The 25,659-nt window shown below is 40.2% G+C and overlaps 1 protein-coding gene across 1 annotated transcript in view; it reads left to right on the forward strand.

Moving 5' to 3' along the window:
• Positions 1 to 25,659, forward strand: part of SLC9A7 (solute carrier family 9 member A7) — a 69,065-nt gene that overhangs the window by 16,282 nt on the left and 27,124 nt on the right. The window contains exons 2-10 of the mRNA XM_066545183.1: positions 15,984 to 16,183; positions 17,485 to 17,562; positions 18,226 to 18,302; positions 18,932 to 19,044; positions 20,343 to 20,448; positions 20,731 to 20,872; positions 24,135 to 24,240; positions 24,593 to 24,681; positions 24,794 to 24,907. Coding sequence (XP_066401280.1) covers positions 15,984 to 16,183; positions 17,485 to 17,562; positions 18,226 to 18,302; positions 18,932 to 19,044; positions 20,343 to 20,448; positions 20,731 to 20,872; positions 24,135 to 24,240; positions 24,593 to 24,681; positions 24,794 to 24,907 — 1,025 coding nt within the window. The remainder of the gene's footprint in view (positions 1 to 15,983; positions 16,184 to 17,484; positions 17,563 to 18,225; positions 18,303 to 18,931; positions 19,045 to 20,342; positions 20,449 to 20,730; positions 20,873 to 24,134; positions 24,241 to 24,592; positions 24,682 to 24,793; positions 24,908 to 25,659) is intronic.

Consider the following 25,659-nt stretch of genomic DNA (forward strand, 5'->3'; position numbering starts at 1 on the left):
CATTTCCTGACATCAGGACACCTGTGATTATTGCTCAGAGATGTTGTTAATTGAATATTTGCACTTCTGTAGACATCAGTTGCCCAGCTGTTATCTGTCAGGCTGGATTTGTATTACTATAGCCATGTCACTGATAAAATTTTTTTCATGTTCCTACTTGATGATTTTGACAGGTCACACTGAAGGAACTGGACTGTATAGTATGTTTGTGTGAACCAGCTTCCATGCTACTTCTGGCACAGAAAATTGAATAACAATGTCCAATATTACTATACCCCACGTTCATCTGGACTCCTAGGATATTTCACCAGGTCTCTGGATACTGCAAAAAGAATGACTGTCATATTCATACTCTGAAAGTGTACCAGAACAACCTGTCCACTGCTTCTGCCCATTCTAAGGAAATGAACCACTGTGTTCCACTGTGCCTCGCCTGTGCTGTAGCTGCACTAGTCCAACTTGTTCTTTGTCTTAGACTGAAGGATATTGTGTTTCCAGCAGCAGTGAGGAACAGCTCCTAGATACTGTTGGAGATAGTGTATCCAAAACAGCAAATCACCTCCAAAAGTTGTCTTGAAAGGCCTACTTTACTCATGGTGTCTCTGTTTCTTCTAGCAGAGAGCTTGAGTGTGGTATATCAAGCTATTATCATGGAACATGTTTCTGTAAAGTTTTCTTCCTTCCTTCTATTCTTTGGGAATGTGATGGCTACTCCCAAGGTTCACACGATCACCAAACCCTGAGATGCATTTGCAGAGCAGTGCTATGGCTTCATCTTGCAGGTGAGGAGCTGTGGCAAGGAACAAAACCTAAAGCATTCACTGCAGCTTGCAGCTGCTCCTTTCTGATGCCTGCAATTGGGAATTTCTTTTCTTATGCTCCCACATATGGTCTCATGTATCAGTGAAACATGATATGGTCTCATGTATCAGTGAAACGTGGAAAGCCCCACTACTCTTCTCAACCAAAGCCCTAAATACTTATTTGTTCAAGAATGCCAGGTCATGCCCCTGGTGAAAAGGGACTTGTGGTTGTTGGCATCACCTGGTAGCTCTCATAGGCTCAAGCCTGGAATCTAACTCAGCAGACAGCATGGCTTTGCTTCAAGGCTTTGTCACTCTTGGAAGAGACCCACCTTGCTGATATCCTGAACAAATTTCAACAAACTGGACGTGATCCTAGGGCTCAGCAGCCTCCTGTGAGGTGTAGCAAGGCTAATCTTAGAGTAAATCCAAGGCATGTGTTGGAATGAGGCTGGGTTTTGTGTTTTAGCTGTCCAACCCAGCACAGTGTTCTCATGTTCTGCCTGCTGATTTCTGGGAGTGGAGAGCAATTTTCTAAAGCAAACTGCACAAGCAGCACAATAAACTTAATTTCAGAGTGGAATGCTTCAGTTTGCTTTAGAAAATTGTGTTCTGCAGAGAAACATAGCGTTGGAGTTAAGATGAAGCAATGATACCAGTGATGGAGGGAAAAGAAAAGCCAGGGGATGCAGGTCCTTGCAGTTTTGGTTACATCTTCTTTGCACTTTGCTTCTTGGGAAGTGTTTTTGTCTGTGCATTGTTAGTCAGTTTGCCATCACCCAGCTCTTTTCCTTGCTCTCTGAGCTATGTCACAGTGGCTTCCCTGCCCCAGCATTTGTGGGTCTTCTGCTGTCCTGGGAATCAGGGCTGTAGTTTTCATCAAGGTAGATGTTGAAGCCTAGCAAAATATACAGCTAAATATAACTGTTTCTAATATTTCATAATTTATGGCAGAATTGTTATAGAAGCCTCTTTGAAAATAGTCATAACTTAATTTGGATTTTTTTCTTCTTAGTGTAGTAACTGATTCTTTTAACAGCTAAAATAACTGTTCTTACTATTGCTATGTTTTTGGTTTGTTTTTTATTTAAGAAATCTTGACTTTTTTTTTTTAATCCCCCTTAAAAATCTTTTATAGAGGTCTCAAGTTAATCTTTTACAGTAAATTTATTTTAAAGCACAGGCATCAGTGAGGATAAGGCTTAAATCTAGCAAGATAGAATTATACAAATTTTATTTAATAGAACTTGCCTTGCTTTTATGAGATATATCCTCAGAAACTGGAACTGTGAAATGTTGATCTAACAGAAATATTTTCTACTCCTTGTCTGGAGAAAACATCAAATTACTTTTTATGTAATTATGCCTTTTGCAAAATCTCCAGCAATATTAGATGAGGATACCACAGTGACTGCTAAGCCTGCCAATATTGGATTGCAAAGTCTTGACTCTTGTTGACATCTCTGCAATTTGTCTGGCCTTAATATTTAATAAGCCTCATACTCTGCAACCTCAGAGTGAGAGCAGTTCTTTTAAAAACCACCTTTTACTTTTGTCAGAGTTCTTACCAGACTCTTTCAAGTTAGAGGTGAGCTTCCATGTGTGATGGGTAGAGCACCCATCAATTTTATGCCTCCATGCTCCTGTTGTATGAAACCTTTAAGGAGTTTGCAGAAAGAATACTTTGTATAGCACATCAGGGCCTTGGGTTTGCTCAGTGGGGACTGTGGCAAGGCTCAAGTTGCCTTTTTAGGAGGATGAGTATTAGGAGTGCCCAGGTGGTGCTGCAGCCTGCACGTTCTGGTTGTCCACTTGTTGCTGAATGGTTCACTGGGACCTAGATTTTCCACAGGGAACAGAGGAGATGAATGAGAGGGGCAACCCATATCTGTCAGTGAAATGGTAACAGTGAAAGCAGCAGATGTGCCAGAAAGTCTGCTGATGTGCTTGGGAAAAGCAGCTGAGCCTGCTCCATAAAGACAAGTTTTTGTGTGTGTCTCTAGAAAAAGCCATGGAGAATCTTAGAGAAATATAGTCTGAATAAACTTTCATTGCAAACTTCTGATTTGAACTCTGTTTTCATCTTTGTACACACAGGAGTCAATTTTTAGGATTGCTAATGCTAAAATCCTGCAAGTTGGACTTGTCATAATGGAAAGTGTTCATCCCTTGCGTTGTGCACTCCAAATTTGCTAGCTTGAGTTGGAGGCTGTCTTTGAAACTACTGCCTCTCCCAGTTTTTGGACAGTCTAAGTGAAGAATCTGACTTCCTTCATTCTGCAAACCCTTAGCCAGTAGAAAGTAATGCACAAATCTAAAAGTATTTGTCAATAAATGGGTGTGTTTCACCAAGGCAATCCATGCTATAGGTGACCACATTTTGAATTACTTTTGTGTAAGAAGCTGTGTAGCTGAAATTCAAAAGATCTATTATGTGATTTGGGAGTTTTCTAAAACTCTTCCAAAACATTTCAGTCTTTAAACCTAGGAAGTGGCTTTTTGTAGGACTCAAAAGTGGTTTTAGCAAGTAACATTCAGCTGACATCTAAGGAAAAAAAGCAATTTATCCTTTTTTTTTTTTTTTTTTTTTTTTCTTTTTTTCCTGGAGGCTTGAACACATTTTTGGCCATTTCTTTTTCTCTGTAGTTATGACAGTTTCAAGTTGCAAATGTTTTGTCCTAGTAGGTTTTTAAACTGTGAATCGGAGCTTGAACTTTTAGATTTGTTTGTCAGACTTAAGTCAGTCCTAACTCTTCAACACTTTAATTTGTTTTGTTTGCAGCTGTGTACTTTTCTTTTTTCCTCACCCATCGTGATGAACAGCATGGAAGATAAATGTGTGGGAGCTGCTGCAAACTGCTAATGGCTTTTAAAAGGCAAATCATTAAATCAGAACTCTCTTCAAGTGCACCAGGGACTTTGTGTCTGAAAAAAATGAACTTCATTTAAAGCACATCTGTAGCTTTTTTAACATGAATTGCACAAAAGACATTCAGTTTCTGCCTATGAGGTGTATATGAACTCAACTCTAATATTTTGAGACACTAAAACGTTTCTTCTGAGGTGTAAAAGTTATCATGTTGTGCTGAAAATGCTGTGTTGGACTGGAAGCCTCAAGCAGTGGGTTGAAAGGAAAAGTTATTTGTCTTCTGACTTGGTGCTTTGAGCAGCAATGGGAGATAGGGAAAATCCTGGGCTGGTTTCTCTTTGTTTTAATGCTTGGAAGAGGAAGAGATGAGAGCTGTGTTTCCTGCTGGCTCTGGCCAAGTGCCATTCACCACTTCTGGTGGCTTCCCTAAATGTCAAGGTATACAGAGGGCTGGTACCAAACCAGAGCTTGGTGGAGGCAAAATAGGAGTAGCAATGAGCTGCCCTAGATCCTTTACCTCCACTGGAGTAAATCTGAGGTCTTTATGTGTTAGCTACTGGTCAAGCTTTTGTGCTGTGAGGATATTAACGAGTGCCATACCCTGCCGTTTAACCTGCAAATTCACATGGTAGAAAATCTTGGAATAAGTACTTTTAAAAGAAGTTTCAAGAGGAGTTTCTCCAAGTCCCTAATTAGTCATCTGTTTCTTAACCATGCTGTCCAAAAGCAGCAGTACTAGCACATAACTTTTAAAAACAAAAATCCAGTTGCATGCTCCCCGAGGTAGCTCTTTCCATGAGCAGTGTTGATGGATATAGATTGTCTCAGCACTTAGGGCAGGGTGAAGTAACATTTAATCTATACATACCATTGTTCTTTGGGGTTTTTTGTTGGTTTTTTTTCTGTTAGTTTCAACTACTTATCTGATACCAGGGCCCTAGCAGGCGCATTGCTATTAAATGAGGTGCTTTTTCTGTGGTTTGGGATGGCTGTTGCAAGCTGGACAAAATGCATTATAAAATATTACATGTTGCTGTCACTGGAACTTGTATTAGTTTGTCATGCAGCTTTCTTAGTCTTTGGAGAAGTGAAATTGAATAGAAGCCAGAATTAGCTGATACTGTACTTGACTTGAAAAATCTAAATGGAAAAGTGGAAAAAAAAGGCTGTGAAGGTTTCATCTGAACAGTGATGTGGCAGGCTCCTTAAACTCATGTATGCAAAAAGGGTCAAGGATGTGCATGGTGAGCAGCAGTGCTTGGTTTCATGGCCTGCTGCTGTCTGTCCTTCATTGTGAGCATGGCTGTGTGTCCACCCTGTCCTCTAGTTTTATGTCAAGGGGGAGTTATTCATACTTCTGGTAGCAAATGTATAAATTCCTAGGTTTTTATTAAATAAATGGGTTTTTATAAGTATCATGTGCAGTTAATTATCTAAAGAGCAAGTTGACTTAAGCAAATTTTCAACTGAACTGCTTAGACACAGTTTTATCGATGAAAATGGATACTTTTGAATTCATATAAATCATGTCATGAGAAAAAAATTAGGGAATTTTGGAGGAGATTCTGGTGATGCTTATCTGAAACAGCCCTGAAAGTGCCGTGGTGTGAAAAAAGTGAAATGAAGAGCCTTCTTCTGGCTTGGTATCTTCCTGAGAGGGTACTCCTCTACCTTGGGATGCAAGAATTGCTTTATAGTGATTGTTTTGCAAATGTCCAAACCCACAATTTTAGTGTAGGGCTGAAAGCTGTTGTGTTGAAACTGTGGGAAAACCTGCTGTCTTAACAGAATTTCTGAGAGTTTCTTATGTTTGCTCTTGAGCTTGTTCAAGAAAATATACAGGGGGGAAAATGAATGGCCAAAAGACAGTATAAATAAAAAATAGGGTTTACACACTTAAAATGCGTTGTTTAAGAGGAAGCTCATGGGGTGCATGATGGCTCTGCTCATGTAGGTGGGATCAGCGTATGGAAGGGAGTTTTATTCCTTACCTTTTTCTGTCCTGCCACGGGGTCTTGCACCAAAACCCTGTGGTGTCAGTAGCTGCCCTGGATGTCAGTGGGTCAGATTATTCCATGTAGCAGCAATTGGCTGCTCTTCATCTCCGGTAAATCTGATTTAATTAGCCCTCATCTGGCACCTTTTGCCTAGGAGGAAACATGAAATGATAGGTTCCCATCCACTTCTGTGCCACCAATGAGACATGCTGGTGTTAGAGTTGCGGCATGCAAAGAGGAGATGAAATGGGTGATTGCTCAGGCACCTTGTTGGTACCACTGGGGCTAAAAAAGATGTGAGGGATGGGGATGGCAGAAATGCCAGGCTGCAGCAGCACCTGAGGTCTGCTGGGAGCAGGCAAGGAGGCATCAGTGTGTAGTGGGAGCAGAGCAAGAAGTTAGTGGCTAGGAACTGTAGGGTGAGCTCAGCTGGAAAAAGGTAAAGCTTGTGCCAATTTAGGAGGAAAGAAGGGTGGTAATGAGCTGTGTAGGAGGCTGGGAATTGCAGCTGTGGGACCTCTGGACAATGTGCTTTTTGTAAGCAGGCTGAGCTTTTGGATGGCTTTTTTTTTGGTTACAGCTCAAAGTGCCTTCTTTCTTCTTCTTCAGTTCATGGGAATCAGTCAGGAAGGCAGAAGTGCTGTGAAACTGTTCATGCACTGCAGGCTGTGGCAGAAGTCATTTGCTGACTTCTGCAGCTGGTACTAAGAAAACTGCTTCAATTTTGAACTACATATGAAAACAAGTAATAGTAGATTCCTTTGCTCATCTGGACACTGTCCATAAGGTCCTAGAAGAGGATTTGCCAGCATTTTTTGGTTCAAAGCAGATATAGTGGAATGGATGTTAGAACAGCTGTCCAGTGGGATTGACAGTTGTGGTGTAGTTGTGAGAAGGCCATGGTCAATGAAGTGCCTGTGCTCAGAGCAGTCACCCAGAAAGGAGAAACAGGAAACATGTGGCTTCTTGGTCTGCTTTGGGACATATCTGTAAGGGGCAGGTTGCTTTTATGAGATGGGGTAGATCTTCTGTTGGACTGTGTGTGTTTGGATGCTGTAATAACAAGGTTTCTATGGTCAGACATAACGATCACAGAAAGCCAGAGTTGTCATCTTGCTGCTATTTCTGTCTTCTGGGTCAGTACATTTCTCTGCAAGCCACAAACCATTTTATCTACAAATGCTGGTTGCTTGTCTGCCCACAGCTACAGAACATGGGGCTTGCCTCAGCAAAAAATTGTTTTCCTGAAAATTCAGCCAACTTGAAACGTTTGTCCCCTCTCCATGTAGAAGGTTGTGTTGTTAGTAATTGGAATGGGCTTGGTGCAAAAAGATCTTTGGGAAGAGAAGTACTGGAATGTTTTCAGTTGTCTCAAGGAGAACTTTTCTGGTACAGGTTTTATTTCATTCACCTTGCTCAAATTTCTTTTTGTCCTTTTCCTCCTAAGACTTTGTTTTGGCCCCTATCCTTTTCAGAAGTTCCCAGAAATGGTTTTTAGGATGAAAGCCTCCACACATATCTGTTACTTTCTACAAATGAGTAAAGGCCTGAGGAGGCAATGTCAAAATGTTCCTAGTAAAAAAACAGACCTATCTACACTCCTTGTAGCTATTGTGGGATCTCTGAACCCTAAACTGTAGCAAGAGGGATGCAGTTCCTGACCCTTCCCTTCCTCCTTGCCTTAAGTCAAGCCTTCAAAATTAAATGACAGAGTCAGGAAAGAGATTGTTGCTGCTTAATGAGTTTCAATTGGGTTACAGATTGAAGCCTGACTCCTTGCAATGACAGATTAATAACTCCTTCTGCTGAAGCTTTAGGAGGGGGGATAATTATTTTCTGGGCTTTTTTTTTTTTTTTTAAAGTGGAAGGCTCATTTCTTGCTAGTGCCCGAGCCAGGTCCTATTACTGTAAATCTTTTCATAACAAAAGACTTGACATTATTATTTTTCAGATTCTGGTGAACTTGCGGCCTCCTGTTTGAGATATGCTGAGTGTTCTAACATGCAAATGGAAGAAAAAGCAGTAACAGAGCACAAGGATTAAATAGAAAGCTTTCTGTTATAAACCATAAAACCTGCTGCTGGTCCTGCTGCTCTTCTTGGTGCCTGCCAGCATGGTCACTGATGTGCCTGGGGGGAAGAATCTTGGTGTTTGGGGTTTTACTCATCTGGCCTAGAAGTCTGCATTGAAAGAAATGCTTCAGCTCTGCTGCAGCTGCAGGGGACTGGGACCAGTTGCAGTTGGCACTCTGTTAGGGGGTCACTCCTGTGTGAAGGAAGGAAAGGGAGACACAGTGAGGCAGAGGTTGGTGTTTTTGTGATGGCCCATTGCTGCTCACACCTCTAGGAACATATGTGGTATTGGTACATGTATGGCTTTCAGTATTTGGATTTTATAAATAAGGAGGGAAACTTAAATTTTGAAAAGTATAAAGGAGCTTTTAAGATGTTATTTATAAAGTATTTAACAGAAAATGCTTTAAATGCTTTAATCTGTGTTGCATGAAACAATGATTATGCAGTAACTAAACTTGAAAACACCTGAGTTGAAATCCGTTGCAGACTGTAATCTCTGACAATTGCCTGTGCCCTTTATAACTGTGGTATTTTATTTCTAAGTTGAGATTCTCTTTAAATTGTCTTCTGTAGCTTGTCCAAGGTCCTTCACTGAGTCATTACTAAGGCTGGGGTTGGCTCAGGAGCCCTGACTCATAGTCCCATTCTTGGACCAGAGGCCACATGTGATTACCACAGGACAGCAGCTCCTTCCAGGGCTGCCTGTCAGTTCAGGCTGTTTGACAGATGCTGTTGGGTTGGGGTTTGTGTGTTTTGTGGGTTTAGGGGTTTTTAAAATGCTTCTAAACATTTTTTGGTCTTTTCTGAATTTTAGATTCTAAGGGAGACTAAAACCAGCATTTTTTTCTTACTGGCTGTCATTTTGCCACATATTTATTGTCATCTTTCTGTGGCTGCCCTCTTGCTAATAGGGTATACTCATCCCTCCAAATTATTTGGAACAAAGTAATTTTTTTGGGGCTATAGTTCTCCTGTGCAAATGTAAAGCTGTATGTGAAACTAAATAGTTGTTCAGAAACTAACTTTTGAAATTCCAAAGCAATCTTCTGTTTAAATCTCTTGATAGTTGTGTTTTAAATCAATCTTCTACTTTGAACCTGTTCTTTAACCCCACTGTCAGTAAGAATGTGCATTACAGAATAAAACATACCTGCCTGCCCCTGTAGGTCATAAATTTTTTAACCATTTTGCTATACATGTAAGTATGTAAATCATACAACATAACACAAAATGAAAAAGAACTAGATCCCCACACTCCTGTGAGTTTTTTGGAACCACAGTCTTGTGAGAAGGCACAAGTGCACAGTGCACATGTGTCTGGCAGCACAAAGCCAGCAAGTTAATTTGATATTTGGCTCTGCACAATGTGCCAATAACTTTTTTGTGTAATCTGTTTATTTTAATTCAAAACTATGCTTAGTTTGGCTTATTTTAAAAGTGAATCAAATGCTTATTACAAAGATGCCCTTGATAGCATAGTGCTATGTCTGCCTACAAGGAGGAACTACCCGCTTGTTTATTGTCTTTTAACTTCCTTATCTAAAATAGCCCCAAGGCGATGACAAAGCATGACCTTGAACTTGTTATTCAGAATTTTAGAGTTTGGATATCCTCAAAATTTCTTCCAGACTTCAAGAATTGGCATCCTCTGCCTTCCTTCCCTGTTGAAAAAGGCTGGGTTTAAATTTTTTTAAACTGAAATGTAGTGAGGATTTATTATGTGCTCACACTGCTGAACATAAACTGCTTCCCATTTTTCAAAGCTTGCATCTTCTGCAGCGGTGTGACAAGCTGGTGAATGCCACACAGGCAACATTGCATCACTGAGAAAGTAGTTGATGATTAGCCATGCTGAGTGCAAGACAGAATCACAGAATCATAATTAGGTTGGGAAAGACCTCTGAGATCAGATCCAATTCGGGACCTAACACAACCAGGTCAACGGACCATGGCACTGGGTGGCACGTGCAGCTGTTTCTTAAACACCTCCAGGGATGGTGACTCCACCAGCTCCCTGGGCAGTCTGTTCCAATGTCTAATCAGCCTTTCTGTGAAGAAATTCCTCCTAATGTCCAGCTTCAACCTTTCCTGGCACAGCTTTAGGCCATTTCCTCTTGTCCTATTGCTGGTTACCTGGGAGAAGAGGCCGACCCCACCTGGCTACAGCCTTCTTTCAGGGGGTTCTAGGGAGTAATAAGGTCACCCTGACCCTCCTTTCTTCCAGGTTAGCAATCCCAGCTCCCTGAGCTGCTCCTCACAGGATTTGTGCTCCAGAGCCTTCACCAGCTCCACTGCCCTTCTCTGGCCTTGCTCCAGCCCCTCAATGTTCTTCTTGAAGTGAGGTGCCCACAACTTGACACAGCACTCAAAGTGTGGCCTCACCAGTGCTGAGTATATGGAAAATACAGGTGTTTTCAGAGGCCTGGGGTTCTGCAGACACTGGCTTAACCCTTCTTGAAGGGGTTGTATAGTGGTGTTCCTCTGCCCTCCCATGCAGGGTAGTACAATCAATGGCAAGCCAATATAGGTATAGAGAGTGAGTTGCTAGTGCTTCTGGAGATGGTATGTAATATCTGATCTGATTTTTTTTTAAATATGCAGTGTTACTGGCTCAGTTCTGGATCAAAAAAATGCTTGAATTATTTTGTACAAGTGTTGAAACTTCGTCAGAAATCACTGTGAAATTTGAAGGTGTGGATTGTGATGTTCAAAGGATGACTGTAATAGGAAAAATACTTTATTTGTTTAGGCTATTTAAAGTAAAACTTTCCAAGTGTAATGTCTTGATGCACGTAAACATGCAGAAGAAAAGGGATCTATGTGTTAAACACTGTGTATTATTATTAGTGTTTCACCTTGAAAATACATACGGGACTTTCTTTTGTCCTTCTTGCCAAGTTTTTTTCAGCTTTGTTTCTTTGCCTTCAAGCTGGTAGAAAGTTCAGTTTGGATATAGGGAAGAAAAATCTAGACTTCTGAACATAAGAAATCCTTTTTTCCTCCCCACATTCTTTGTATTTTCAAAAACTAACAGTATTTTGTTCTCTATCACTGAAGAAATTGGTGTTCAGGTATGTAAAATTTGCTATTCTGCCTCTGTGTGGGCTGCACTAAGGGATGACAAACTCTGCCAAGCCAAGACTGGCTCTCACCACTGACAGTGTTGCCCAGCTTCACAAACCTGTCAGTGGTTTTCTGTAGTGTCACTTCCAAAAGATACTACTATTGTATTGAAAAAAAAATCAAAACCAAAAAAACCCAAGAGAAGTACTAGTAACAAGTGCTTTATGTGATGTATCACAGTACTTGCTTTCCTGTATTTATGTGGAATTAGCTGAATATCTCCTGGTCACCCCTTTTGGCTGCTTTTGATAGGCTCAGTTGAGGCCCAAGACAGGTGGCAGGTGAGGGTGGACTGGGGCAGTAAAGGCAGCCCCCTCCTGGCCTGCTGGATCTCTTTGGCTATTGTGGTGAGACTCATTGCTATTTCTTTTGCTCTGACTTACTGAGTTAGGAGATCAGCCTGTCATTTAAGCAAAATAAAAATCCAGCTCCAAAGCAACAGATAGCCCCAAGACCTGATCCAGAAAGCAATTAAGGTGATTTTAAAGAAATGTTTGCAGTATGAGGTGTCTGTCTGAGGGGTCCAAACATTCATGGAAAAGACCTTAGGAGGGAGTCTTGTCCAGCCCTTTGCTCACAGCAGGCCCCCTCAGCTTGAGTTGCTCATGGCCATACTCAAGTGAGATTTGGCTATATGCAAGGAAGGAGATGATGCAGCCTTTGTGACAGCCTGTTCTGGTGCTTAGCCACTTCATTGTTTCAAAAAACAAGTCTTGCCTAATTTTTTTCACCTGCATTGCAACAAGATTGTAGCCTTTATTCTCAATCACTGTGCGTTTTCCAGAAGATTCTGTCCCTCTCTTCTCTGTCTCCTCAGAGAGTAGCTGCAAACAGCAGAAAAATCTCTACCAAGTCTCCCTCAGTTTGAAGGTTGGAGGGGAAGGACCCTCAGCTTTCAGCACCTAGCTCTTTACCAGAAATGTGTGAAAGAAACTGTATCTAGACAGGTTTGAGCTCATGGATTGATCCACTCCACTGATCCTCAGATCAAGTTGAATTCACTGATCAAACTGTGTGATGTGAAGTGTGAATGCCTCTGGTTCCTGCAGTCAGCTGCCAGCTGGCTCTCCCTGAAACCTCAGGGCAGCTTCAGCAGAGAACTGGGCTGGAAATCACACAGTCCACAGCTCTTAGCAGATAAAGGCACTCGTGGTTATGTGTGTCTGTCTGAATCCATGTTCTCGCTTCATTGACTTCTGTACTCAAACAAAACCAAAAGTAAAGATGACATTTTAAATGGTCTATTGTTAGATTGGTGTTGACCAATCCATTTGCATCAAAGGAGGTTTAGATTGGATATTAGAATTATTTTTTCACTGAAAGGGCAGTCAAGGATTGGAATTACCCGGGAAGGTGGATGAGTAACCATCCTGGAGGTGTTTAAAAGTTGTGTAGGTGTGGCACTTAGGAACATGGTTTTGTGGTGGACTTGGCACTGCCAGGTTAACAGTTGGACTCTATGATCTTAGGTGTTTTCCAACCTAAATGATTCTATGACTATGTCTGAAATCTAGTATTTTTCATTATCAATAGTGATTTGTTTCAGAAGGGACAAAATATTCCCAGGATTTAATGCTTCACTTTTAGTAAGATGTTCTTTGTGTACAACCTGCATGATCAGCATTGTATAGGCAAGCTGCTGGTACAAATGCTCTCTATTAAAAGTGAGAATCCAAATCATGCATACAGGTTATTAGGTATTAGTTTTTGAGGTAATACTTCATAAGAGTCTTTGAGCAATGTTGTAAACTTGCCCTTGCAATAGCTACCACAACCCAAAACTTTGAAAGTAAGGCCCTTCTCAAATTTTGAAGTATTTGTACCCATTTATAGCTTTTTCTGTCTTGTTGCAGTCTTGCAATAAAAGGCAGTGCTGGATTTATTTGGCCTAGAGGTTCTCTTTTAGAAGAGGTAGAGTGTTCTTAAGCAGTCAGAAAAATATTTGCTTTTGTTCCAGGTTCTCCATAAGCTCTTCAGCAGTAACCCCTTGGGTAGGAGTGACATAGAGTTTATGTACTGATTCTTCTGTATCTGTTCCTAGGTTCCAGCAGCCATTCCTTGCTTCCAAATAAACAACAGAGCCATACTGAATTTATGCTTATGTTAACAGTAAGATTTAGTCTAGGCTTGTCCATTGAAAAATTCTGGGTATCTCTCTCTCTATTCTGCTTTTGTCCTTCAGCTGCAACTCTGATGTTTCAGGAATGGTTGAAATCAAGCATCCAGAGAGAATTATGGAGGATACTCTGGTCTCTGTATAACACCTAATGGCAGACAGCTTAGGAGGGCATCCTTCCTGAGGCTATAAATCAGGCTGTTTCTTCTGCCTGAAAAGCATTTGGGGTTTTAGTTTTTTGTGATCTTGGAGAGCTGATTGAACTCTCTGAACTTTGTTAATGTTGTATTATCAAGTGAGATGTGATGTAGAAATCACATAACAAGTCCAGTAACTTTTTAGTGTGTAAAAGATGCAATGCTCATTGGAAACCAGAAAATTCTTCCAAATAGTTTTCTGCAAAGATTTCAAATAGTTTTAAGAAAAGAACTAACGATTTTTGTCAAATGTGTGCTTTAATGTTTCACTTCAATATTCAAAACCTGTTGGTTTGGGACTACATTATGTATATAGTAGTATGCCTGTAAATTTGTAAAGTCAGGGAGCTTTCCATTCTTCTAATTCATCTTTTGAGCTAACAAATGTCTAGTATTTTGCTAATGAAACTGGCTGTGGAATTTGTGTGTCTTCCTAGGGCCCCCTTTGTTTTCATATGTTTCCTTTAATGACTGAGCTGTGGGTGGCTTTACCCACTTGACTGCTTCTGACAGCCTTTTGCCTCAGCAAAGGTCCAGGTGCATCCTGCTGCAAGACAGCACCCTGACAGCAGAGACCACGTGCTCCTAAACTGCATGGTGCTCAGTATAAAAACCTCACCCATTTTGCTGTTTTATCAATAGGAGGTGAATGAAAAGTCCCTGTAGCTGTGCTGCTGGGCCATGGGAGAGTGAGGATATGGGATAGAATGTTTCACTTCAAATGAGAAGTACTAGTTATGAATATAATTGTCATATAACTGGTATATCTCATTATGGAGGAGAATGTACAAGTGGGTTATAGCCAAGTGGGTTATAGTCACATAGTGCAATCACCTCCTGCTCTCAGGTTTCTCTTCCTAATGCAATAGTAATGGGGTTTCTCATCTGCTTTTGCAATGCATTCAGTAAGGACAGTCTCTGACCCTAAGAAGCTACTCTAAGAAGTGTCCCCCTCTCTATTCTCAGCTGAGTAGCAATATTGAATTGGCTTTATGCCACAGCTATGTATAAGCTCATCTGTACAGTTTTCTTTTTACATTCTGATTTACTACAGGATTTCTGGCTGATGCTGGTTAGATTGATTTTTACCACAGTCAGTCTTCCTGATGTCTTCTGTGAGTGTAGCCCTTCCTAGCTGTGAGTAGGGTGAGAGCAGCAGAAAGCTTAGGCTGCTTGCTTGGCTGGGTTGGTGAAGGGGTCTGTAGCCATAAATGGTAGTGCAAGTGGCTTGGAGGTGACTGGCTGTAAACTCACTTTGTGCAGAGCTGTGTTTCTGCCTCATCATACATAGCTGCAAAATGCTCTGGTGGTGTTAGGAGATGCTCCTGTAAATCTGTATTTAAATTAGCATTGAAATTTCAGTAAGTAGATTTATCTTGTTTAGGAGATCTCTTCCTGTGTTCTCTCTGAGTATGTACTTCCCTTTTCTAAATAAAATGTCTCTTAATATTCTGGTTACTTTGGAATGATCATGTTGCTGCTCTGTTCTTAGAGAAGGAAGGCTGGAGATATGCCTCCCACTAGTGTCACAGCTGCTACCTGCTGTATCTTCTTGCATTAAAACAGTTTTGTTACTATGGACTTCGGGAGAATGAGATGTGTTTCTTTGGTTGGCTTTTTGGGGTGCAGCTTGGTTACTCTTTGCACTATGTCATGACAATACGTCTATTTGGGGTTTTTGTTATGTGTGGTAGATTTTTTGTTTGTTTTACCTCATTTATTTTTTGGTTATTACCTGTCAGCTTCATTTACTCTCTGGGGAAGCTATGGATGCAGAGGGAGGGTCACAGGGAGCAAACCCAACACTAACTACTCATCAACAAAAGCACCAAACATCCATCTTCATCTTGCAGTTGCCTGGATTAAATTGCAGATCATCCTAAGGCAACAGGGAGCCTTCAGTAAGTGGGTATCAATTTGTTTACTTACCAGAACAAAACCACTTTCACTGTTCTTATATGTTCTCTCTGCAGATTTTCTTTTCTTATCACATTGTAACAGGAATGGTGCTCAGTTGGAACTTTGTTCTTCTCCAGACCCTTGGCATTAAGTTAGGAATTATTTTTGTCACTGAGTCTGAAGCATTTGTTATTGGTAGGATTTTCTGGTTGGATTTTCTCTGCTGCCTAAGTGATTTGTCCTATCTTCCTGAATCCCAGATCTCTTATGATTGCTCATTTACACCTTATTTTATTTTTGTTTATATGAAATGTGAAAAATGCTTGCAAATCACATATAGTGACTTCTTTGTGCATGTCATCTGTCTTAGTTTTAAAGTTTGTGGAGTACACAGAAGATTGTGCAGCAGGCATTGTTTACTTGCCTAGAATTTTAAGACTAAAACCTGTGTTCTTGCTGCAGCATCAAATAATATGGCAAACATCACTATTCCAGATCAGTTATGGTCATGTGTTTCCAGCAGTCATTGCTTTCTGGCAATAGTGTTCGCTTGGTTCTGTCCTAAGGCAGGTGAAATGTATTTGATGTGTCCTAAAGTTCAGCCTCTCATGTGACTGGGGGTTTACACTTTCAAGGTGTGAATGAGGGTGAGGAGGACAAAAACTGAAATGGAGCTGTTTGTTTGTCACTTCAGCCAGGTACCAGATACTTCAGATTCACTGGTAGTTTTGATGTGCTCAGGGCCTCTCTTCCCCTGCAGGAAACTGATAGTAAGAATTGACTTCAACGTGTTTATGATGCCCATATGCTTGTAAAGTTCATGCACGATCCCTTGGATGATGTTTGAAACTTGTATAGTGCAGGAGTATCAAAGCAGTCTCATGGATTTTTACCTCTCTTCCAGGACTCATAGTTGGGGTGATCCTGAGATATGGGACCCCCTCCACCAGTGGCCATGACAAACCATTCAGCTGCTCCCAGGAGGACAGGCCCTTCACCACCCTGCTGGTCAATGTCAGCGGCAAGTTCTTCGAGTACACGCTCAAAGGGGAAATTAGCCCTGGCAAGATCCACAACGTGGAGCAAAATGACATGTTGAGAAAGGTGAGGCTGTACCATTTCACATGCTTGGCTAAGTTCCTCCTTCATCTATGCTTCCCTCCCTCCTCCATCCTCTTTGCACCTCAGGCAGTGTCAAGTGTCAGTATTCCTGATAGTAACAGCACTTTAATGCTTAATTCAAAAGCACCTTCTGTATTATATCACTGCTGGAGAACCTGTGCTCTGTTACATGTATGTGGTGCTTTCCTAAAGGCCTTGGTTTGAAGACTTAATGTATGTTTCTAACATATGCAGAATTTACAGAGACCAGCTGAACTGAAAATAAAAGCCTTGTGCTGCCTTGTATAAATGGAAAGTAAGGAAAATTTTAATTTCTTAATGAGAAGTGATTGTTCCTTGTTGTTTTGGTCTTTTTTCCCTAGGGTTTTAAAATCTGTTTATTGTCAGGAAATAGTTACTGCTTCCACCCTATAAACAACCAAATGAGGTGGTCTGGTGTTAGAAGTAAAATTCACCTATTAGCAGTTATTCAGATGTGTTATTTGCCTTTTTATTCAATGTCAGGAATTAATCAGCTTTTGTTTGTATCAAAGCTAGACTTTGAAGCATAGGACTGGGATCTAAAAGTACTTCTTTCTGCAGATTATGAAGAGAGGTTAGCTGTCTATGTGTATCTGTCTGCTGTGGGTATCTCAAGTTAGCTGAAATGACTCCTACCCTGGGAGGGCACAGTTGTAGTGTGTGTCTTCTAACCTGTGCTTAGGCAGTAGGTGAAGAGAGCCTAGTTAGTCCCATAACTGTGAAGGTCTTCTGATTGCATTTTAACTGTTGATTTTTATTTTTAGTGTAGTCTAGTCCTTCATGGATATCTGGCACTCCTACTGAAATACATGGAAGAGGTGTATGATCCAAATTGCTGAAAACCAGTCTTGTATCTGACTTGATTGGCTTACAATAACTATTCAGTGGCTAAATATGCACAAAAAAAGTAAGCTAAAATAGCATTTCATCTGCAGCTATACCAATATCAGGTATCACAACAGGAGAAATCTTCTCCAGCATCATTTCTACTAGAAATTTTTAATCTAAATAGGGGACTGTGTTTGGGACTGCTGCCAGATCACAAGTAACCAATGTAATGCTTGTTTTTTCTAGATGCTATTTATGAACAGGAGTTGTAGCTTTTTGCTGCCATGTACAAATAGAGATGGACAATGTTTTAGAAGGTCAGCTTATCTATTTCATCAACCAAAAATAGTGGTTGTCAGCAAATTAATGAGGAAAAAGCCCTAACAATTTGTATATGTCTCTTTCTAATTGAAATTTTATATTTTATTTTTTAGGTAACATTTGACCCAGAAGTTTTCTTCAACATTCTATTGCCTCCTATTATTTTTCATGCTGGTTATAGCCTGAAGAAAGTAAGTGCAATAACTTCTGAGGAGAAGAGATCCTTTTTTTTAATGAGAGATTGCTGATTTGTTCAGGATTGTAGTCTCCTTTCAGGCATTTACTTACAGTAAGAAAAATCTAATTTCCTCTAGAGATGGTTAGGTCATATTGTTTTAAGAGAAAATACATATATTTTTGAGTATAAATGTATTAAAACTTACTTAATTTTGCTGATTTGTTTTCCTTTGAACTTAGCCAGACATTCATGTCAGTTTCATTTAAAGTAAATGATGTTCTGTTATGAATTGGTTTGGTCCTTCTCAAATGCCCAAAATGCAGTAAACTATGCTGAGAGGCTGACCTAACCCTGAATCCCAGAGGAGATGTGCCAGACCCTTAATGGCAGAAGGGTTCAGATTCTGATCTTGCTTGAAGACACCATGAATTGGTGCTGGTTTCTGTCAATAAGCCTTCTGTCAGTAAGCTTCATGTAGGGTCTAATGCATGGCACAGATCTGGTTTATTCAATTTATTGAAGTTAGATTGAATTTACTTAGCAGTAATTGAAATGTTTCTCTGAAATAGACATGTGCTTCTGTGTATTGATACAAGTGAAGTAGTGTGCTACATGGTTCTGAATGGGCAATATAACTTTGCTAAAGTAAGTATACAAACCTCTTTTTCTTGTGCAGAGACACTTTTTCAGGAATTTGGGGTCCATTTTGGCTTATGCCTTTTTAGGAACAGCAGTGTCTTGTTTTATTATTGGGTAAGTGAACTCTGATATCAGTTTCTCTCTACACTAAAGCTTAAGCTGATAAAGCACACTCTCTGTCTTTGCCTGCATATATATATTTTATGTATGTATATACAGACACATTTAATTTAAGATAGCTGGTCACGTTGGTTTGCTTGCCTACAATCTCTTATCCTGCTCATATTACTCTGTCTTGTATATGGATATTCTGAATAACAGAAATCCTGAATTGTATTTGTGATCTTGACTTGTGTCTCTACGAATTTCACTAGAGAAGTAGTCTATTATTATAGATTGTTCTTACCTCAGAGCTTTTGGCTTATGTATTGTGTTGGGAGAAATAATACTGAAGGGAATTTTGAGCAGAGAAAACTTGGTGGGAAATGGAAGAAACATGTAGGCTCTGTGGTAATTGTGTGAAGATTTCAGACTTTACTTAGTGGTTTTATATTATGTCTTCTGGATCATATATTTCTTGATTTACTTCATAGGGATAAAAAGAAAGTTCACTTTGAGAGCTTTCTGCTACACTGAGCTGTAGCATGAACAAGCCTGTCTGAAATACTGTTGCTTGTGTTTTCCCTTGGTTTGCCTGAAATGCACCAGATTGACTTGGAATGTTTCATCTTCTTTCTCTTCAGGAATCTCATGTATGGGGTTGTGAAGCTAATGAAGTTGGTGGGTCAGCTGTCTGATAAATTCTATTACACAGACTGCCTCCTCTTTGGAGCGATAATATCTGCCACTGATCCAGGTACCTTGATGAACATTTTTCCAAAATAACCTTATTGTTAGGATTTTCAGCTGCATATTAACAGGACTCTATTTTCAGTTACCTCATATTAGTATCTCTGAACCTCTTCTCTGAAATACATGCAAATTCTGAGCATTTTGAAAGCTGTTCTCTGCTGATTTGTGACTGAACTGGCATGACATCATGGTATATTTGGAGTAAAGCCTAGCCCTCCTGTTCAAATACTTAAATGTTTTTTGTTAAATGGCTTCTTGTTAAGTGTGTATCAAGTTTAGGATGGCAAATAGATGAAATTATTGCTTTTTCTGGATAGCAGGACTTCCTTCTTCAGCTACATTGCTTGGGACTGGGCAGTTTAAGAGCAGTACTTGAACCTTTTAGCTTCTTTAGGTGGGGGATTTCCTGTTCCTCTTTCAAATAGACTTCATGTTTTAGAAGTGAAGGCAGAAGAATGCTTCTCTGGCCACGTAATTTCAGCTTTTGCCCAAATAATCTAGACATCCTTCAGAGTCAAGCAGGCTCACATTGAAGTCTCCACTTGTCAGATCAGTTTGTAGGGCTGGCAAAGGTCAGGGGCCAGGCTGGGGAGTGCTGAATATGCAGCTTGACATTTAAAGCAGTTTATTTGAGGTGATTAGTGTGAAAATGGGAAGTAGCTCCTGTGATTGAGCTGAGCTCTGAACAGCTGGTGGCTGCATACAATTTATGCAAAAAATCACCAAGTGATTTTTGAAGTGTGTATATGGGAACATCTTCAAGATCATGGTCTTTCATCTCAGAATTTTCTTGAAAGAATGATTAAAAATATTTAGCACTCTTGTCCTTTTTAAATTATGTGGAAATTCACACCTGTGGCATAATGGATACTTAGGGGAACACTTAGGATTATTTGTGCTGTTTTACAGTGGCTGAAATGATAAACTTGTGTCAACAATTCATACAGCTTTTAAAAGCAGGAAGAGCTGTGCAACATTTTGCTTACTGATTTATATGGAATATGTTCTAAAATAATATCAGGGCTTGCGTAGAAGGACTTTGTCTGCCCCATGCCCCTTGCTCATGGGGGCCTTGCTATGAACACTGTGTAGATAGGGGGACAAAAGAGCCACCCCTTAATGGAGCTGCCCCAAAACTGATGGAGGAATTGCTTACTTGTAGGAAAACATGACTATGGTTTCCCATTTTAGTTTTGATGCTGTTACTTCAGTTCCTGGGTTTTCTTGCTTAGCCAAACTGGAAAGTCTGTTCCACAGCTCATGCAGTCGTTGCAGTGTTGTTTTCCACTTTTCTGTCTGTAGTTACCGTGCTGGCAATATTTAATGAGCTGCATGCTGATGTGGATCTCTATGCCCTTCTGTTTGGAGAGAGCGTGTTGAATGATGCTGTTGCCATTGTATTATCCTCGTAAGTAACTATGGGATTTTCTACTCTGAAATCACTAAATTGCTTTTGGCATTTGTCTAAAATAAATGCTTTTTCTGAGAAACATTATTTTAAGCTTAAATGGATTGCCTTTAACTGGATTGATAACCATTGCAAACATTTTCCAAGGCCCCTAATGCATACACAGAATGACACATATGCCTTCAGCATGGGATTGTCTCCCTGTAGCTCAGGTAGTGCTGCTAGAGAAAAAAATCTTTCCTGATGCCACTTCTAACTTGCCATTGTGTTCTCTCTTTCTAGATCTATAGTTGCCTACCAGCCAACAGGTGAAAATACCCATGCTTTTGATGCTGCAGCATTTTTCAAGTCTGTTGGTGTTTTCCTGGGAATATTCAGTGGTTCTTTCATGATGGGAGCAGTGACAGGGGTTGTGACAGCTCTGATATCCTTTTTCATATTTGGTATTCCAGCTGAGATGGCACATGTGGATATTATCAGGGCTTTCTTGTTTCCCATTATAGCAGAATTGACTATAGCTTGTTTAATTCAAAGTGTGAAGACATGATGAGTATTCATTTGACTTCTTTTCTATAGAAAGACATTATAGGTACCCACAGAAACCAACCCTTTCCAATAAAACTGAGGCCATAGTAGAAGTTTTAGTGATGTTGCTGCAGCAAACCAAGGCATGTCCTAACAATGTCCAGTTTCTTTTTATGGAGTTATAAAATCTAGTGTTTATTATTAGCCTTGAAAAACATCTCCTATGATAATTGGTATTTGATTCTGTCTTCAGCAAAATCTCTCAGCTATTTCTGACCCCCACAGCATTCTTTGAGTCCTGTATTTAAACTTTTTGCCAGAAATCTGATGTCATACATCCTGGATAAGATTTTATCTCTGTGAGAGTTTTACTCAATAACATGATGTGCCTTGCATAATCTATTCCATTCTCTTGATGCTTGTTGCTGTTGTTTGTTTAGATCTCTGAGGTGCTTAGCAAGCAATTTGTGTGGGTCTTGTTTTAGGCTCAGGCAGTAGACCTTCAGCCTGACCTAGTCCAGGAGTCATGATGCTTCTTCAGGAACAAAATGAAGTCTCTGCTTTCTGACAGGCTAGTACAGCCGTATCTGTACATATCCCAGGCTGCTCTGATGTGCCCAGGCTTCTGAACACTGACTTGAAAGGGGTAAAATGTGATGTTCTGCACAATGGTCATGAACCTGTGACTCTGAAGCTGTACTGTCTGAACTGTATCTTACATACACACTGTACAGATTTTCCTGACATGTCTGCATGATGGAAACCCTTTACGTATAATGGGGAAGAAGTGCTGTTGATGCTTTAATGCTCGGTCTCAGTTCCACTGATCTGCAATCTGTGTGACCAAGAACCACGATTCCTCCTCTGGCTTTTAGGCTACCAGCCATGCATAGCTCTCACTGCTGAAATGCAGTCGTTGTGGGTTTTGGCTGAAATGCCTTCAGATCCACTTTGTAAAATTATGCTTCTGAAGCAGCAGCCAGTCCTTGCTTTTTCTAATGATTGTGCTCAGGAAGGTGATGTGAGGCTGTATAGAACAAAGCCTCTGTGGTGGCATTTTGTGTGTGTGGTGGGGATATTTTTATTTTTGTTCTGTTTCAGTTTTGTGTTGTTCTTTTTCTTAGGTTGTTTAATTATACAACTATTTTCTTTTGGAAACATCCTTAATGTCATGTAATGATGTATAAGCAAAAAAAATTGCATTTTACTATTCATAGCTGATTAAAACCCATAAATTAAGTATTAATTTAATATTTCTATAGCGTGAAGTACCTATACCCGTACCTCTCTGAGTAAGGGAGTCATGCACTGTCCTTTGAGAATACATAGAATGCTCAGTTTCCAAATTATGCAGATGATATACAAGGACTTATTCTGGCTTTCAGCAAGCTGTCTCTGTTTTTTTAAAATAGTTATAGTACCACATTCTATATTTTTACTAAATTGCAGCATCTGACTGCTTGAAAAGATGTGGAATACAAGGCCATGTCTACCAAGTAAAGAAAATAATTAAGAAAAATAAAGAATAATTTAGTTTCAGCTAACATTTCAGTTTGATCAATTATATGAAATAATAAAATATTTTTCTTTTCTTGCCTTTCTCTCGCCTTGAGCTTCCTCCAAAAGGATGAGCACAGGTTTTCGTTTCAGATTTAATGAAATATTTTGGTGTGGTTACTGACAATAACAGCAAGTTAAACAGTTTGAGTCATAAAACTGCCAGAAAAGACTGGAAATAAGGAACTGGTTCTGACAAGGCCCCTTGCCTAACTTTGGGGGAGCAAGGTTTAACCTTTTCCTCTCCCATGGAGTGACTGTTGCTATCCAGTTTCCTTAGGCATCTATGAATGTCCCTTGAGCCAGGCACTGGGATTATCTGAGTACTCTGTGGGGAAATGGGTTCCAATTTTGGTTATGGTGGATGTTGCTGCTTCAGAAGCATGATCTAAGAAAATAGATCTGTTTGGGGGAAGTGGTGGGGAGGAATTCAGCTGAGCTCAGAAGTTTTAGATGTGGTTTCTGTGCAGAATTAACAGCTGTTTAAGAAGTATGCTGTGTTTTATATTTGGTGTAATGCCAACATGGAGGTTAATTTGTGTTTTTTAATGATGCTCTGGGCTTTGTTTTGAGAGCAAACTTCTGACAAAGCAAGGTCATGGCTGAAGGTGTAGCTGGAGTATATGTTTGCTCTACTCCAAGTTAGCAGAGAATGTCAGCAGGAAGTAGGTGTGAGTGGAGAGTTGGCTCTGATTGCCTTCATATGAGCTGTGCATAGCTGTTTGCACCTCAGATACAGCGTGCAGTTCAGTGTGTACCTGCTGCCAGAGTAGTGCTCAGGAAAAAAACCAACACAGAAAGGATTCTATAAATAGGTGAACAACCTATGTGTGAAGAGCTAAATTTAATACTACTAAAGTCTGTTCTGCTTCTTCAGTAACTGTATGAATTGCTAATTCAGGATGTTCTTTGATGTTCCTCAGGTTTTGCTCCCCTCTGCAAGATGAACTTGTTTTTTCTTTCCTTTGAAAGACTGAGCTGCTCTGAGTTGGCCTTTTCTCTAAAACACATCAGCACAAGGAGAGGGAATACATTTTGTAGGCAGCAATTGTTTTGCCCTAAAAGTACTGAAGTAGCCACGCTTGCTGGAAAAGACTTATTAACAAATCTGAGAAGAAAAATTCTTGTTGATCTTAGGGTTGCTGTAGTCAAGAACAGCTCTGTAAATTAAATGCTTTTGAATGCATTTTATGCTTTATTTGGAGGTGGGAGTGGGACTCATAATTGAGGTTGGCAGGGTGAACTAAACATCATTCCCCCACCAATCCCCTGAAAAGCCAAGGCACACACACTCTAAAAGGAACAGCAGGTCTATGTCCCTTCCTTGCTAGCTCTTCAAAGGGAACCATGGAATAAGATAATATTACTTCTAAGACGTGGAGCCACACTTTATGCTATGGATGTGCAACAAAAATAACCAAAACTGATTGTTGCAAGTTGAGTCTGAAGTTTGCCTTGATGTGTTGGAATTTGCATTTTTCAGCATCAAAAGTGTTTTGTTTTCCAGCAAGCATGGGCTGTTAGTACATAAAAGTGTTTTTCAGAAGTACTGGGAACAGAGAAGCCAAAGGATTTCCTTTTGATCCCTTAACAAGTGACTTAACGTGACAAAGTTTACCAAGTTGCACTGCTTCCCCCTGCTGGAAACGGCTCTCTTCTTCTTGATGTCCTGGAGCACTTTCTTGCTCGCAGAAGCATGTGGATTTACTGGTGAGTTGCTTGGATTTAAGCACAGAAGTCCATCTCAGCAGCTATTTTTCCACTTTCTCACTAAAGCTTTTCAATGAGAAATATGTTTGTGCCTAAATTTCTGTTGTTGGGTTTTTTTTGCCTTCTGTTCAATGTTGAAGCTGCAGCTCACTGTGTAAAAAAGGCAATGATTTGGTTCAGGCCCCATCTCCCTAACCTGGTATCTCACTCACTTGAATCATAAGAGTCAAGAGAAGAAGAGTCATAAATCTCAAGGCTAAGAATGATGTATGAATTAAATGGAGCTGGTGAAGGGAAAGTGTGGTGAGCTGGCAGTAAACAGGCTGATTTTTACATGTGGTTCTGTTCACAGGTGTGGTGGCTGTCCTATTCTGTGGAATTACCCAGGCACATTATACATACAATAACTTGTCAGTTGAATCAAGAAGTCGCACTAAGCAGGCAAGGATGTCTTTTACCTTTTTTACAGTGCATTGCTGTAGTAGTCCAAGTACTTTTGTTTTTACAGCATCTTTTTTACTTGCCCTTTAACATGTGATGGTTTTCTCTCTAGCTCTTTGAGGTGTTGCACTTCCTGGCGGAGAACTTCATATTTTCTTATATGGGCTTGGCACTGTTTACTTTCCAGAAGCACATATTCAGCCCAGTTTTCATTATTGGAGCTTTTGTATCCTTTTTCACATTGTGTGAGGTTTCTCTATTTTCTTATGGGCCCAAAAACTTGTGATGTCTGTTGGCTTTATCAAACAGAGAATGGTGGCTGCCCTAAGTTTTCCTAATGTCTTGCAGGTGCAATAATTTGGAGAAAAATCTTTGGTTACACCTTACATCAAAGCCCTAAGCCTCTGTGCCACATAGTTGTTGGCTCTGTACCTGAATGTTAGAAGCCATATAATTTCACTAGATAAAGAAATGAATATGCTTTTCTGCATTCTTTGGCTATTCACAGCCAACATTGCTTATGTTGTTCTTGTATTTGAACTTTGGAGACCTAGAAAAGGACCAATTCTTCTCTCTACTTCCAGTGGCCCCTTGAGAAGGTAAGGGGCAAACTTCAAATACATAAAAAGGAATGTGGGTGAATAGATCATCTTTGAGCAACTTCCCAGAGGTCAGCATCTCGGGTGATGGGAGGAGAAAGGAACTCAACTGGGGTGCAGACCATTAAATGAAGGGTACACAATTAAAGGTTCTGCCATTGTCTCTGGTTCACTTGGTACCTGACTCTCAAACTCCCCAGAACTGAACACTTTGTAGTAGTCACACTCATATAAGCTCTGCATCCTGCCCCTGTTGAAATGGATTGTGTAACTCTCTCCTCACTGTATTCCTGGCTGCTTGAAAATTCAGCTGAATTATAAGTGTGCATGAGGAAACGGGAACCAGTCTTCCAGTCTTCATTTCCCTCTGCCTGCTGTA

The sequence above is a fragment of the Molothrus aeneus genome, chromosome 2, assembly GCF_037042795.1.
Source record: "Molothrus aeneus isolate 106 chromosome 2, BPBGC_Maene_1.0, whole genome shotgun sequence".
NCBI lineage: Eukaryota > Metazoa > Chordata > Aves > Passeriformes > Icteridae > Molothrus > Molothrus aeneus.